Source organism: Ailuropoda melanoleuca, chromosome 1 (assembly GCF_002007445.2).
Source record: "Ailuropoda melanoleuca isolate Jingjing chromosome 1, ASM200744v2, whole genome shotgun sequence".
Taxonomy (NCBI): domain Eukaryota; kingdom Metazoa; phylum Chordata; class Mammalia; order Carnivora; family Ursidae; genus Ailuropoda; species Ailuropoda melanoleuca.
The window spans coordinates 161284694-161298809 of NC_048218.1; the positions used below are offsets into that span (position 1 = coordinate 161284694).

At 40.2% G+C, this 14116-nt stretch overlaps 2 protein-coding genes across 7 annotated transcripts in view; one reads left to right on the forward strand and one right to left on the reverse strand.

Moving 5' to 3' along the window:
* Positions 1–4913, forward strand: part of MALSU1 (mitochondrial assembly of ribosomal large subunit 1) — a 10359-nt gene extending 5446 nt beyond the window's left edge. Inside the window, exons 3-4 of the mRNA XM_034669214.1 lie at positions 2976–3057; positions 4373–4913. Coding sequence (XP_034525105.1) covers positions 2976–3057; positions 4373–4569 — 279 coding nt within the window. The 3' untranslated portion in view covers positions 4570–4913. The remainder of the gene's footprint in view (positions 1–2975; positions 3058–4372) is intronic.
* A 225-nt stretch (positions 4914–5138) lies between these two features.
* Positions 5139–14116, reverse strand: part of IGF2BP3 (insulin like growth factor 2 mRNA binding protein 3) — a 141518-nt gene continuing 132540 nt past the window's right edge. For 5 of the 6 annotated variants that reach the window (XM_034669197.1, XM_034669209.1, XM_002921331.4 and 2 more), the window contains 4 exons: positions 11306–11380; positions 8499–8630; positions 7701–7814; positions 5139–7427 (listed from right to left, as the gene is read on the reverse strand). In XM_034669197.1, the coding sequence (XP_034525088.1) occupies positions 7329–7427; positions 7701–7814; positions 8499–8630; positions 11306–11380 (420 nt within the window). In that variant the 3' untranslated portion in view covers positions 5139–7328. Of the gene's footprint in view, positions 7428–7700; positions 7815–8445; positions 8631–11305; positions 11381–14116 lie in introns of all 6 variants that reach the window. The other variant, XR_004628152.1, reaches the window with a different exon arrangement.

Genomic DNA, 14116 nt, shown 5'->3' on the forward strand with positions numbered 1-14116 from the left:
CCGTGCGCCCTTGTTTTATAGGGATCTTAGGGATGTGGGCTTCTTGATTTTTCAGCCTGCCTTCTGGGGTAAGGGCCTGCCATGCCAATACTCAGTCAACCCTGTTTGGGTAGAGTCTCCCTGTCCCCTGCAAGGGGGGATGGGGATGGGCACACTGTGAGCTGGTATTTCCAGGCTTTTGTTCTCTGGCGGCTTTCCCTGGCGGTTTTGCTGTGCCTCTTCTGAGAGTCAGAGCAGCAGTGGCCGAATCTCAGCCTCTGTCTCAGAACAGAGGGATTGTGGACCGTTCTCCACGGATGTTCTGGCCACTTTAACTCTGTTTCTGTTGGTGCTGCTCAACCCTGCAGCGCCCTGGGATGTGCGTCCCACACCCGGCGTCCCGGCCCTCACTTCCAGGGCTGCGCGTCTCTGTCCTTTGTGTTTCTAACGCCGCCAGCTGTCCCGCGCGCTCCCGGAGCTCCCGGTCTCAGTCTGGATCCAGTGAGCACACCGGAGTTCCGTGAGATGTCTGGTGGCGTGTGCTCCCCGCTCATGGTCCCAGTCTGTTCTCTCGCGGGTGTCGGTCCGCGAGTAGCCCGCTCCCCAGTGCAGGTGGCTACCGCTTCCCGGCACCCAAACGCGGCGGCTCTCACCCCCTTCCGTTTATCTTCCAATATCTGTGTGCGGTTTCACGGCTCCCCGCTTCGTACCTCAATACTCAGCGCTGGAGATGTTCATTTGTAGAGATCCAGATGTATCTTCCTGCATCTCAGGCTGATTCCGTGGATGTTCAGGCTGGTCTGGTACCTATCCAGCTCGACTCAGGGGACTGGCTGAAAAAGGGGTCCCCTACTCCTCCGCCATCTTAACTTGTCAAGTTTGTTGAGTATTTTCATCGTGAAAGGGTGTTGAATTTTGTGAAATGTTTTGCTGCATAAATTTGAGATGATCCTGTGGCTTTTGTTTTTCATTTTGTTAATATGGTTTATTATATACTGATTTTATTTTCATGTGGAACTATCCTTCCATTCCAGGAATAAATCCCATTCAGTCTTGTTGCATAATCCTTTTAATATGCTGTTGAATTGGACTTGCTGGTAATTTATTGAGGATTTTTGCATCCATGTTCATCAACGATATTGGTCTGCAGTGTTTTTCTTTTTTGTATTTTTTTTTTAAGATTTTATTTATTTATTTGACAGAGATGGAGACAGCCAGCGAGAGAGGGAACACAAGCAGGTGGAGTGGGAGAGGAAGAAGCAGGCTCATAGCAGAGGAGCCTGATGTGGGGCTCGATCCCGCAACGCCGGGATCACGCCCTGAGCCGAAGGCAGACGCTTAACTGCTGTGCCATCCAGGCGCCCCTTTTTGTCGTGTTTTTGACCTTGGTTTCAGGGTAATGGTAGTTTCATAGAATGAGTTATGAAGCGTTCCCGTTTCAATTTTTGTAAGAGTTTAAGAATTTGTATTAGCTTTTGCTTAAATGTTTGGTAGAATTCACCAGTGAAACCATCCGGTCAGGGCTTTTGCTGGGAGATGTTTTTTTTTTCCTTCCTTCCTTCCGTCCTTCTGTCCTTCCATCCTCCCTTCCCTCCTTGAGATATAATAGTGTTTGGAGGTTTTCAATTACTGATTCAATCCCAATTCAATCTTGGTAAGTTGTGTGTTTGTAGGAATTTGTCCATTTCGTCTAAATTATCCAATTTGCTGGTGTATAGTTGTTCATAGTACTCATAATGCCTTTTTTAAGAAGTAATGTCCCCTTGCTTGTTTCTGATTTTAGTTATTCAGGTCTTTTGTTTTCTCTTGTTCAGTATAGCTAAAGATTTGTTGATTTCGTTTATCTTTTTCAAGGCCCAAATCTTGGTTTCATGGATTTTTCTCAATTTTTGTTTTCTCTTATCATTGTTTCCTTCCTTCTGCTAGCTTTAAGTTTAATTTGTTCTTCATTTCCTAGTTCTTTAAGGTATAAATTTAGGTTGTTGATTTGGGAACTTTCTTTTTTCATGAAAGCATTTATATCTATAAATTTCCCTCTTAATGTTACTTTTACTGCATCCCATTAAGTTTTGGTATGTTGTATTTTAATCTCATTTTTCTCAAGATACTTTCTAATTTCCCTTGTTATCTTCTTTGACTCTGTTTTTATGGCTTTTCTGGTTTTCCTTCTGTTGATTTCTGGTTTCATTTCATTGTGATCAGAAAATATACTTTGTGACTTCAATCTTTTTGAGTTGTTTTGTAGCCTAACAGATCTATCCTGGAGAATGTTACATGTCTAAATATGTATTCTGCTTTTGGCTGGAATGTTTTATTAATGTCTTTTAGGTCCAGTTAGCCTGTAGTGTTGTTCAAGTCATCTATTTCCTTAATGATCTTGTCTGGTTTTTTAATGCATTATTGGAAATGGAGTATTAAGTCTTCTATATTATTGTGTTGTCATCTGTTTCTCCCTTCAGTTCTGTTGGTGTTTCCATGTGTTTAAGAGTTCTGATTTTTGGTGCATATGTTTATAATTGTTTTATCATCTGGGATATTTGACCCTTTTATCACTGTGTTAGTATCCTTGTCTAATAGTTTTTGACTTAAAGTCTATTTGTCTGATACTAGTATATCTGTTATATTGGACCAATAAGACCTGTTGGGAATAGAGACTTGGGATGATAAAATCCCATGAACATTGTCCTGAAGGTGGTTGATGTAGGTGAGGACCAGATGTTGAGTGAGCTTGGTCTTCTGTCCCTCAGAGACACATTGGTGGATATGAGTAGGATGGCCCTTTCAGAAGGGTTTGGGCAGGAGGATTCAGTAGAGAGAGGTATAGGAGGTTGGTAGGATTTAGAGGAAACTCTCAACTTACTATGGGGTATAGTTAATCTGGGAACTAGCCTACTCATTCCTTGTAAGATCAAGAAAATTACCCCCCCAGACCATCCTCAGTGAGACAGAGAGACTTCTTCCACTCCCTCCCTAATATATAATCTGGCTTTTTTCAGTATAAATACCTGAAATGTAAAAGTGAGCCTCATGTTAAGATTGAAGGGAAGGACACCGATGACTGGCTCTGTGTGGACTTTGGTAAGTTATTCTGACATATTTTACAGATAAGTATTTGTTTTGTCCTAATCTTGAACTATTTTCAGTTGCAAAAGGATTGAGGATCAGATTTTTTTTCATGTGAAATTTTTTATATTTGTTTACAGTAAGTTTTAATTGCAACCCCGGAGGTCTAACACGTGAAATCCTCACCTAATGTGATACGTATATAAGTAGCCATGCTGGTCAGCAAGATGGTGGAGAACAGAGTGGATAACATGGTAGAGATCCCTTAGTGGTGGTAGGCGGCTTGGGGTGTACATAAAGTTGGCTCAGAACGACTCAGTTGAGGTGAGGTAAAGGGCATTCTGGGTACTGAGGAGGACAAGAGCAGAGGAGTGGAATTTTGAAAAGACCTAACAGATTTGGGTATTAATATATACATAGTTTCAAAGTATTTCCCCACAAGGGAAAATCAGTAATTGTCAAGAACTGTGAAGGGTCTGAGATTTTATAACAAGTTAGCTGCCCCGTTTCATGGGTATTGGTGAAAGACTTAAGGCTATTCCTATGTTAGAGATGAAGGACAGTTTTATTACTCATCACAGTCACATTAGCCAGCAGCAGCATTCTTTTTTTTCACCAGCTTCCCTGAGCCCCTGTTTCTATAGATAAACACAGGGCCAGATGATATCTGCAGACAAAGCTCTAAGAGAGGAACCCTGAGATTGGGGTAGCACATCTTTTATAACGGGCAGGAAGCCGACCCACATTTTCTGTGGTGGAAGACACTTTTTCTGCTAAGGCTGTAAGGCCAGGGTTTAACATCTTGGACCACGTGATTCAGGTGGGAGTGAGGAGACATATCCTGTGCATTGTAGGATGTTGAGTAGTCTCCCTTCTCCCCTCCAGCCCTGTTTGTGAACATCAAAAATGTCCTGAGACCCACTGCTGTAAGTAAACCTGTCCTTTGCTCCGGAGGGAGATGGCCTCTTTTGTGACTATTCATTACACAGTCATCCTTGAAAAGACAGTCTAGAACAAAAGGCAATCCATGCTTTGCTCCTAGGTATGCAGAAATGTGATGCCCATGGAGAGTGAAGTTATCACCAGGAACATTACATATTGATATCATCATGTACCTCCCATACGATGCACTGAGAAAAGCAGCGCATCATTTTTATGGTATTTGTAGGAAGGGTATCCATAATTTGCATTTCTAATAAATTCCCAGGTAATCCTAATCTGGGGTCCACACTTTGACAACCACTCTGTCACAGAGGTTTGTAAGAACACAAGAATAAAAGCTAATGAGCTGCTGGTTTAATGTTAACTCTTATCTGTCCTTGATTGATAGGCAGCATGGTGATTCATTTGATGCTTCCAGAAACCAGAGAAACCTATGAATTAGAGAAATTATGGACCCTACGTTCTTATGATGACCAGTTAGCACAGATAGCACCTGAGACACTACCTGAAGACTTCATTCTTGGAATAGAAGATGACACTTCATCCCTGACTCCAGTGGAGTTAAATGAGAATAAAATGATATGAACTGTTTTAGTCATCATCAGATTTGGATTGAGTTACTTCTTAAAAATATAGCTCTGAAACCCCACTTGGTCAGGTTATTGTCAAAACAAGCCTTATCTGTGGGCACTCATGCTCAATGAATGTGGAAATTGTAGGTAAGTGAGCTGATTCTCACACCAAGAATCAGTACATTTAAACTAAAATTATTATTTTTATTTATTTCTGAGATCCCAGCAGGATTTCCCAGAGTTAACATTGGCCCCTGTGCTCTGCTCACAGTTCAGTTTTGTATAAGTGTAAATCTTATTCTGTAGAATGGAATAGCCAGTTGTTTGTTTAAATAAAGCAAAAAACACATCACCCTCCCCATTGGTCTTATTACTTAAAACCTACAGTTCTTACTTCATAGGCACCAGTAGTATCAAAATCCACAGTAAGTACTATAGAATGGAGAAAATGAGGTAAGCACCGATATCTACTGGTAAATCGAGAATGACACTACTACTAAAAATTTAAGTTTACAGTTTGATTAAATTTGAACATTCACATTTATTTGAAAAACCAGAAATAAAACATGTCGTACACCAGGCTGCACCTAATGATGAAAAACTTTATTCTGCATCAAGGTATCTGGAAAACGAAGCTGCATTTGGGGCACATTACAGATGAGGAATGATCCATGTGCGGTGAGTACAAAACTCAATTACAGAATTAGATACTCCATTACCATTGCTTAATTAAAAGTAAAACATGATTTGCCACAGTAAAAGGCTAGAAGTGAAATATGACAGAATTTTAAACCAGCAGATATAAATGCAGCACCTATAGGTATGTATGTGTATAAAAACAATAACAAACATGGGAAGAAAAATCAAACACTGAGGAAGAGCTCTGGCCTAAGCACATCTCACCTGAAATCCAACCAGAAAGCCAGTCTATGATTTTTATTTATTTTTGCAATTCATTATATGAAAAAATTATGAATGCTAGGTGAATTGTATGACAAAGGGCACTTTTTGGCTAAAACTACAAAATAAACTGGTTTTCTGAAAACATTTAAGAAAACATTTCAAGTCATTTGCAAAATGTCTAATTGATAACAGTGATCCTCAGAAAAACTTACCTAGTCTGTAGAAATTCATCTTGAAATACAAAGGAGGCCATATTTTTCAAAGCTTATTATATATGCCCTTCAGATCAGTGTGATACGGTGACTGATCGATCAATGAACAAAAGCAACAAACAATTCTGAGAGCAGTGTGGCCTCGGAGACCACCCACACCCACATAATTGTACATACTGGGCTTTGCCATCAAGTTAAGGAATGGGCATATATATCCTGTTTCCCTCTATCAAAAGTCAAATGAGTCAAATTATATTCCAAAAATTGTTTTCTGGTATCCTCTACTTTTTGACTTATTTTCAAATAATTGGTTGCAGAGAATACCGAAATCCTGTAGTTTATGTAATATTTTAGGTGGCCTTGTATTTTTCTAGATTTATCATTGTTTAAAAGTCTTCATAATAGCTTAGTGAGGCTGGTGACAGTGCCTGGCACATGGAGATGTAGACTTGATATTGCCTTTGAACACTGTCCCACCATCTGAGTACCCCATTGGTCTTCACAAAGCAGTTCTGTTGGGGTCTGCTCAAAGTGTAGACCGACTGGTCTGAAGCGTGTTGGCAAACTAAGCATCCCGTAGGACAAGCTGGAGCTTGCTTTTTGCCAATCAGTTTAAAGTCCACAGGGGCTGCATCTCTCTTCATCGATGCACTTTAGGTAGTGATAGTCTAAAGCACAAAGCATTTGTATGCATTTAATCACATAGCCAAACAAAAAAACTCGAGTCTCCTGAAGCCATTTAAACCAGCCGTTCCAAAACCTCCTGCAACCACTTTGCTCTGTTAGTACCATCGAAAAAGTTCCCTACCATAAACGAAAAAATTAAATGGTATTGCTGCTCTCCAAATATAGGCACTGCTCCATATCACTGAACATTTATTGGATTTTCCAACTAATGGTGTCAAAAGCCTCAAAAAACCTGAAATTAATTTTCCAGCTTACGGTCACCAGCCAGAAGTAAAATTTTTCTGTTATTTTCCTGTTAGCTAATTAAACTTTTTTAAAAAACTGTTGGACTTTTATCTTTATAAAGTATATAAAATTTTCCAAAAAAAACAAAAACAAAAACAATTTTGCTTTCATTGCATTACTGAATACCTGAGGTAGTTGAGTAAAAATGCACATTTAATACCCCTGCCAACACCATTCAGCACTTCCCTTAGGTTATTCATGTTAGTGTTAGATAAAAATAAAACTGAGAACAGTTTTCCTATGCTAATAGCTTAACATTTAAGTTCCTGTAATCATTCTATTCTGATCCAATTTTAACAATTGGATTTGGGAGCAATCTATATTTTATGAATTTAGTGACTGCATCATTAAGCCAATTTCTGGCATTAGGGGGGTATATTAAGAAAAATTAGAATATTTGTTACACTGAGAATACAACAAAAGGGAAGTGCAGAGCTCCTCTCTTTCCCTCCCCCCCTTATTTTTTTTTTTTTTTTAAAGCTGGGTGTCATACATTTCAGAGAGCATAAAGTATACATTCTCACAGAGACAGGAGTTCAAAAGTTGCCTGGTCCTCAGAAACAACTGGCTAGGTAAAAACTTGTGCATGTAATTCTGGATATTAGGGGTTCAGCGCCCGTCTGTTGGTTAAGCAATCTGTCTTTGGTTTGGCATCTGCCTCTGTGGTGGGCTGTTTCCTGAGCCTTTACTTCCGTCTTGACTGAGGTGGTCCACTTTGCAGAGCTTTCTGCTGTTGGTGCTGTTTTACCTGAGTCAGAATTTCCTGAATTTTTCTCTGGGCAACCTGCAAAAGGCGAGAGATCTGATATTTCTACCTAATCAAAGGTTTCTAACAGTTATTTTACTCTTCCATTTCAGCAACTTCAGATCTGAAGGTTAAAGATACATACTAGTTTAGTTTGCTAGTAGAGTCTGAAATTACCTGCTTAGGGATTAAGCGTGTTAAGCACTAGACAACGTTGAAAATTTACATGGGGTGGGGGCATACCCACAGGAGAATTGCTTCCATTTGGGAAAGAAGCCAAAGAGCTTGCTTATGACATTAGAGCCCACTTACCTGGCAAGCATAGAAGTGACCAGTTATTTTCACAACCACTTGGTCATTCTCATCAGGTGTCTGGTCACGAGGGACAACTACTTCTGCACTTGACAAATTCTGGAGCTCATTCACCTGAACAAGATAAACACAGGTCCTGTTAAATTGAGGTTTTAAACAAAAAATTACCATTTGCTGAGCACTTACTATGTGCCAAACACTAAACTGTGGCTTTACAAATTTCATCTAATCCACCAAGAATTCTATCAGGTTATCAGTACTGTGCCCATTTTAAAATGATAAACTAAGACTTAGCCAAAAAAATTGATTTGACCAGTTACACAAATGAATGGCAGAACCAGACTGAATCCCTGAAAGTCTGATTCCGAAGTGGATGCTCTCAATTACTTCAAAATTGTAAATAGCTTTGAAAACACCTTAGAAGTTTCATGTGCTAAAGAGAAACTGGTAACCATTTGTTTTGTTACAGAGGTAGGTTATAAAGGCAGATGACATTTTTAAAAGTTTTCTTTCCATCAAGTGTGCAAAAATAAAAAGCTGAAGTTACATCAGCTGGAAATGCTAAACGCCCCTCGTACATGAGACAGTCTTCCCACACAGAGTGGTCTTAAAGAGGCATTACTGTCACCAGCGGCTGATGCCAACACTCAGGAAGAACACAAGGCAGTCTTCTCCAAACCTTGGCCCAGATGATCCTGCTTTTTATAAATTAGCCCAAATTCAGGGACTTGGAACTCCTAAGTACCTTTCAATGCTTTCCCTTTCATACCACTGCACAGGTTTTGCTGAAGTACTTGCCGTTTTGCCTCCTTTTCCAATAACTCTGCCAGCAGCAAAGGATGGCACTCTGATATGAGCTTCAAGTTTCACCTCTTCTTTAGGACTAACAAAGTTTTCTTCTTTAATTTTTCCATAAATTCTTCCCTGAGCCTACAAATGAGAACATATCCTATCAGTGTCATTCTTGAAGGGAAAGAAGGTCCATTAACTTCAGAGATGGCCCAGATCCACTGGAATGGCCCTTGGCAGGGACACACCTGCATGTGACAGACTGTTGCAGATGGCCTAAAAGGCAAAGTTAGGAAGCTTCACAGTAACAGGCACCACAGAGGTGGCAACTGGATGACTGGCTGAATAGGATTTATTCTTTTAACAAAAAGAATGAAAGGCAGTTAGTACTCAGCTTAATTAAAAATAAATCCTCTTTGTAGGCAAATGGTCATTTGCCCTCCGATCCTAAAAGGTTAAACCTTTCCTGCTTTCACTAAAAGTAATTGCAATTTTCCTTGAGGATAAGAGACGGGGAAGACCTACAGAGCCAGCTGTGGCAGGCTCACACCTGCTGAAAAGATATTTTCTGTTGAAACAGGTTTCTTCATCTTAGCCAAGTGGCTTCTACTTTTTTTTTAAAAAAGATTTTATTTATTTATTCGACAGAGATAGAGACAGCCAGCGAGAGAGGGAACACAAGCAGGGGGAGTGGGAGAGGAAGAAGCAGGCTCATAGCGGAGGAGCCCGATGTGGGGCTCGATCCCAGAACGCTGGGATCACGCCTGAGCTGAAGGCAGACGCTTAATGACTGTGCCACCCAGGCGCCCCATCATGTACTTTGAATAATAAAGCGACAAAATCAGGTTAACGCACACTTCTGATATTTATAGTCAACACATACTGATATCTATTGCATACAACTAGACATCATACTTAGGAAACGTCTCCTATTATGTACAACCATTAATTTGCTCTAGTATATACTAAAGGATAAAGAAGTCAGAGTTGGTTTAATCTGACAAGCTACCAGGGTAAATCATAAAAACAGAAGTGCCCAACACATTTTACATTTTCATTGGTGCAGAAGCGATAAGCTTATTATAGGGGGTTACAGAAAAAACAAAATTCATCTTGGTACCCTATATTCCATTCATTCGCAAAGTCGCAGGCCACAGATCTAGGTATTAACAAAGAGGACATAGTTCTCGAATTCTTCACAGAAAGTATGGGTTGGAAGGTTTACCACTCCTTAGATTTCTAAAATAATTCACTTGTAATTATCACTGATCACTTTAAGAATATTTAAGCATTACTGGTTTTCTTAAATATTCCTTTTAAGGTGACTACACCATACCACATGGGCATTGAAGGATACAGGGAAACAAACTGAATTTCCCCGCATACAATTATAGGAATAACAAGATAGTAGTTCCATTTATAAAAAAGAGCTCAGCATCAAGAAGAAACATATAATAACTGATGTCTATGTTTATCTTTTAAGATTTCATACTAAAAGTGACCGATCCTGTAGGTTTGGGAAGGGAGCAGTTTACAACATTTCTGAGTTGGGACTTCAACGGCTTGGACCAAAAGGCTGGTGTGAGAGACTAAATTTCTTCACCTGAGTTTGAGCCTAGCCAACTGCACCCACATCTCAAAGTACCTCCTTTTGTTTCCTATCCTTCCTGTAAATGAAGTGGAAAAAGCTTTAGATTTTTACTGAAAAATGTCCCATAGAAAAGGGAGATTTAAGAAAGTGTTATTTTCAAAGGGGGAAATTGGGGAGAAGCAGGCACTGTTACTAGCCACATTTTAGAGCTAAAGGAACTTAGGCATAAGGTTCAAGAGCTGTCCTGTTACAAAGGTGGTAGAGTAAGACATGGGTTTGGTATAAAGTTGTTACATTCTAATGCAGTAGTTACCTGTACACTTGTACTAAGTTCTGCGGGAGAAATCATGTACTTGCAAGTATGTGTCTGAGAATTTGGCGGAGTCTGATTCACCCCAAGTCTGCTGAACACCAGCTTATGTATATTGTGCTTCCTATGTGGCAAGCAGTATTCTAAGCACTTTATATTCTTTATACTTTATAACCTTGTTTCAACCTTGTGGATGTTCTAATCCTCATTTTGCAGCTGAGTAGCCAGAGAAAGGTTAAGTAATTTGCCCAAGGTCACACAGCAGATAAATGATAGAGCTGGGATTTGAACTGGCAGCCTGGATGCCCAGTCTCTGCTCTTCATCAACTCTCAGTATACAATGAAGGGCATTCCAGCTGCAAAGGTCCCAAACCCCAGGAAGTATGAACAATGGTCACACCAGCACAAATGCCAGAAAAGTTCCTACCATTTCTACTTCTAAAATTGGAAGAACTAAAGTGATTTGTGGTCAGACTACGGACCACGGCTCAGAGTTAATTCAAGGGTAAGAGGAAAGGGGGCATTTTAATTCAAGGTTAAGGCCTCTCAAGGACAAGACGGAAACACGGGGAACAAGTTTTCCACACATAATAACCAGACAGGTTTGTAAATTTCAGTCTTAAAGGGCTCACCTTCGCATAGTAACAAGGCACTGAGATTTTCCGTTGGGAGATAAACCCAGCAACGTTACAAAACTCTCAAAGTTGAAACAAAGTCTGCTTTATTTTTGAAATGTAACTTTCGGTATGTTTCTACTCTGTTCTTATTCGAAAGATTTTCCACTGGGAGATTCTTTTTACTGGGTTTTAGATATATTTAAGGGAGAAGCCAGGTTATGAAGTTCCTGAAAAGAAAGTATTAACATTCTTGAAATCCATTCATTCGTTACCTGTGCACACACTCTAGAACCCATACCTTGAACTGAGCCTCCGGCGGCCCGGTGATAATCACCATCCTCACTTTAGCATCTGGCGCTTCCGCTGGAGCGATCTGTAACAGACACATCAAGGCGGGATGACCCTTTCAGGTGCCACTGATAGAAACGTTACACCATCCTGACATTTGTGCGTGACTTAAGTGTACAGTGAACGCCTTCTGGAAGAAAGTTGCAGAGCAGCAGTGGTTAACCTGGGTTTGTTAGCTATGGCTCCTGCCATGAACTGTGCACTTACACTGTGCACAGCCCTGATGTAAACGTCCACATGCAATCTCAACTAATCCTCACTAGGTTCTAACGAGGTGGTGCTGGACTTTACAGAGGGGAAACTGAAGGCTGAAGAAGTTGAGTTACCTGGCCCAGCCATGATCACACAACTCCTCCAGCTGGAGGGAGAACTGGGTCTGTCTCCACTGCCCGTGTTCCTCATCACTACACCAGTGGTGCTCCGAGTGTGGTCTTTGGCCCATATGCGTCAGAACCCCCAGGTCTGTATGTGCAAGAAACTGCTATGTTCACAAATCTAAGACTATTGGTAAATTCCTCTGAAGTATGCTCATTAGAGTACCATATGAAATAAACATTAATTTGGCAGAAGGAAAGTAAACGGCTTTTCTATTTTTGCAGAATATATGAAATCACACAAAAAGCCTGGGCCAGGGGAAATGTTGCAGAAGCTATTGAAGGGCGAGGAAACCAGGATTTTTCCAGAGTCATAGGATTTGGGGACCCAGCTGGTAGTTGTTTCAAAAGAAAAAAATTTGCTAGACATATGCCGTGTAAGAAGCAAATTCTTATTAAGAATGGGAAGCAAAAAATATGATAAAAACTACCCCAAATTCTACCATTACGATCCCTGTCGGTTACTAATATAGTCTACAAGAGCCCTTCCCACCCACGTTTAGAATCAAAGAATGTTTTTATTTTTAATGGAGTCCTCTTTTCTCCCTCCCCCTGTCAGCTAGAGCCACACTAATACTATTCCTGCTTCATGCTGGGCACTCACTAATTTTGAGTCTAAAACAAGTAAGTACTTCCCTTTAATCTAAGCTCTTAGAATTATTCACAGGAAACCCCTGGAACAAAGACAGCATTCTTTATCTTTCTGACTAGATTTGTCAATACTGGTGAAGGAGGGCTGGGGCTAAAGGCACTCATACACGGAGTATAAATTGCTATAGTCTCTGAAAAAGCCTGAAAACACATGCCCTTTGACTCACCAAATCTACTTTTATAGACTTACCTTAAAGAATAAAGTTGTATGTAACAGCTTGGCTAAGGAACTCTGTCCATCACTGCACTGCTTGTGCAGAGTAAGAATGGTCTAAATGTCCACGTGAACACAATTATCAAATACCAAGTACATGCCTACTAAGTACATATATGAAATGTACGCATATGTAACTCTAGCAAAGTGTTAAGAGTGGTGGTCCATCTTTCAGACTATGCATGTTTCAGACTTGGAAACATTTTACCCTCATCATACAACCTCTGTGAAGCCCGAGAGAGAGAAAACTGAATACGTAAATACTCAGTTCTCATTCATGAAATAAATGTTCATTGCAGTTTTTTCAAAGCTGGTCTACTAGGTTCTTTTTGCACATGTCAAAGACTTACTTTTAACTCAGGAAACTTGAAGGACAGTAAGGTTGGTTCACCCCTCAATCTTTTACCACTTTTCCTTTACCTGTTTATCTTTGCTGCATTTCCTGTTCATGTATTTTGTTATCTTTTGCTACAAGAGAGCATATGAGGGCTATTTCTGTGTTTTGCTTTTTTATTAACTATTTAATTTACATACAGTAAAATTCATTCTTTGGTAACAAATGCATAGGCAGATCACCACCACCACAATCAAAATAAAAATAGTTCAGTCACTCTCCACAATTCTTCCCGCTATCTCTCTCTGTATTCAGGGCTCCCTCCCACCTCCAATTGCTAGCAACCACTCAGTTTTTTTCTCTATCCCTATAGTTCTGCCTTTTCCAGATTTTACATACAAATGGATCACAGAGTATGTGGGCTTTTGGGTCTGATTTCTTTCCTTAGCATGTAACATGAGATCCAACTAACTTGTATCTATCAATGGTTTGTTCTTAATATCTTCTGCGAAGGCGGACCACAGTTTATCTATTTGCCCATTACTGAACATGTGCTGCTTCCCATTGGCGGTCAGCTGGAAATAAAGATGCTATAAACACCTGAGTGCAACTTTGTGTACTTTTTTTGAAGATTTTATTTAGAGATTCATTTATTATTTAGTTAGCGCGCAGTGCAGAGGGAAGGGGCAGACTCCCCATTGAGCGTGGAGCCCTACATTGGACTCGATCCCAGGATCCTGAGATCATGACCTGAGCCGAAATCAAGAGTCAGAGGCTCAACTGACTGAACCACCCAGGCGCCCGAGTACTGGATTCCTTCAAACAAAAAATTTTATAAAACATTTAACGACAAAAAAACCCCACTAAACTGATGTGTTCCTGAAGAAAAACTGTCACTGTATCGAGCCATTATCAATTTGTGCATACCTTAAAACACAATGAGCTATGTAGGTTATTGTTTCTCAGAATATCAAAATACAGAATCTTCAGAGCACACAGTTATCTAGTTGGTGGATACCATACGCTGTCCTCTGATATTTGTTATCCCACTTTCCATAATAATAAAATACTTAGCTCAACATTTCCCTGTTGCTCTTTCAGCTGTGTCTGGCCTTGTGATGCAGTTTCTGAGCAATGAAATGGAGATATAAACATCCTATGGCAGCTAATAAGAAACCTCTGTAAGAG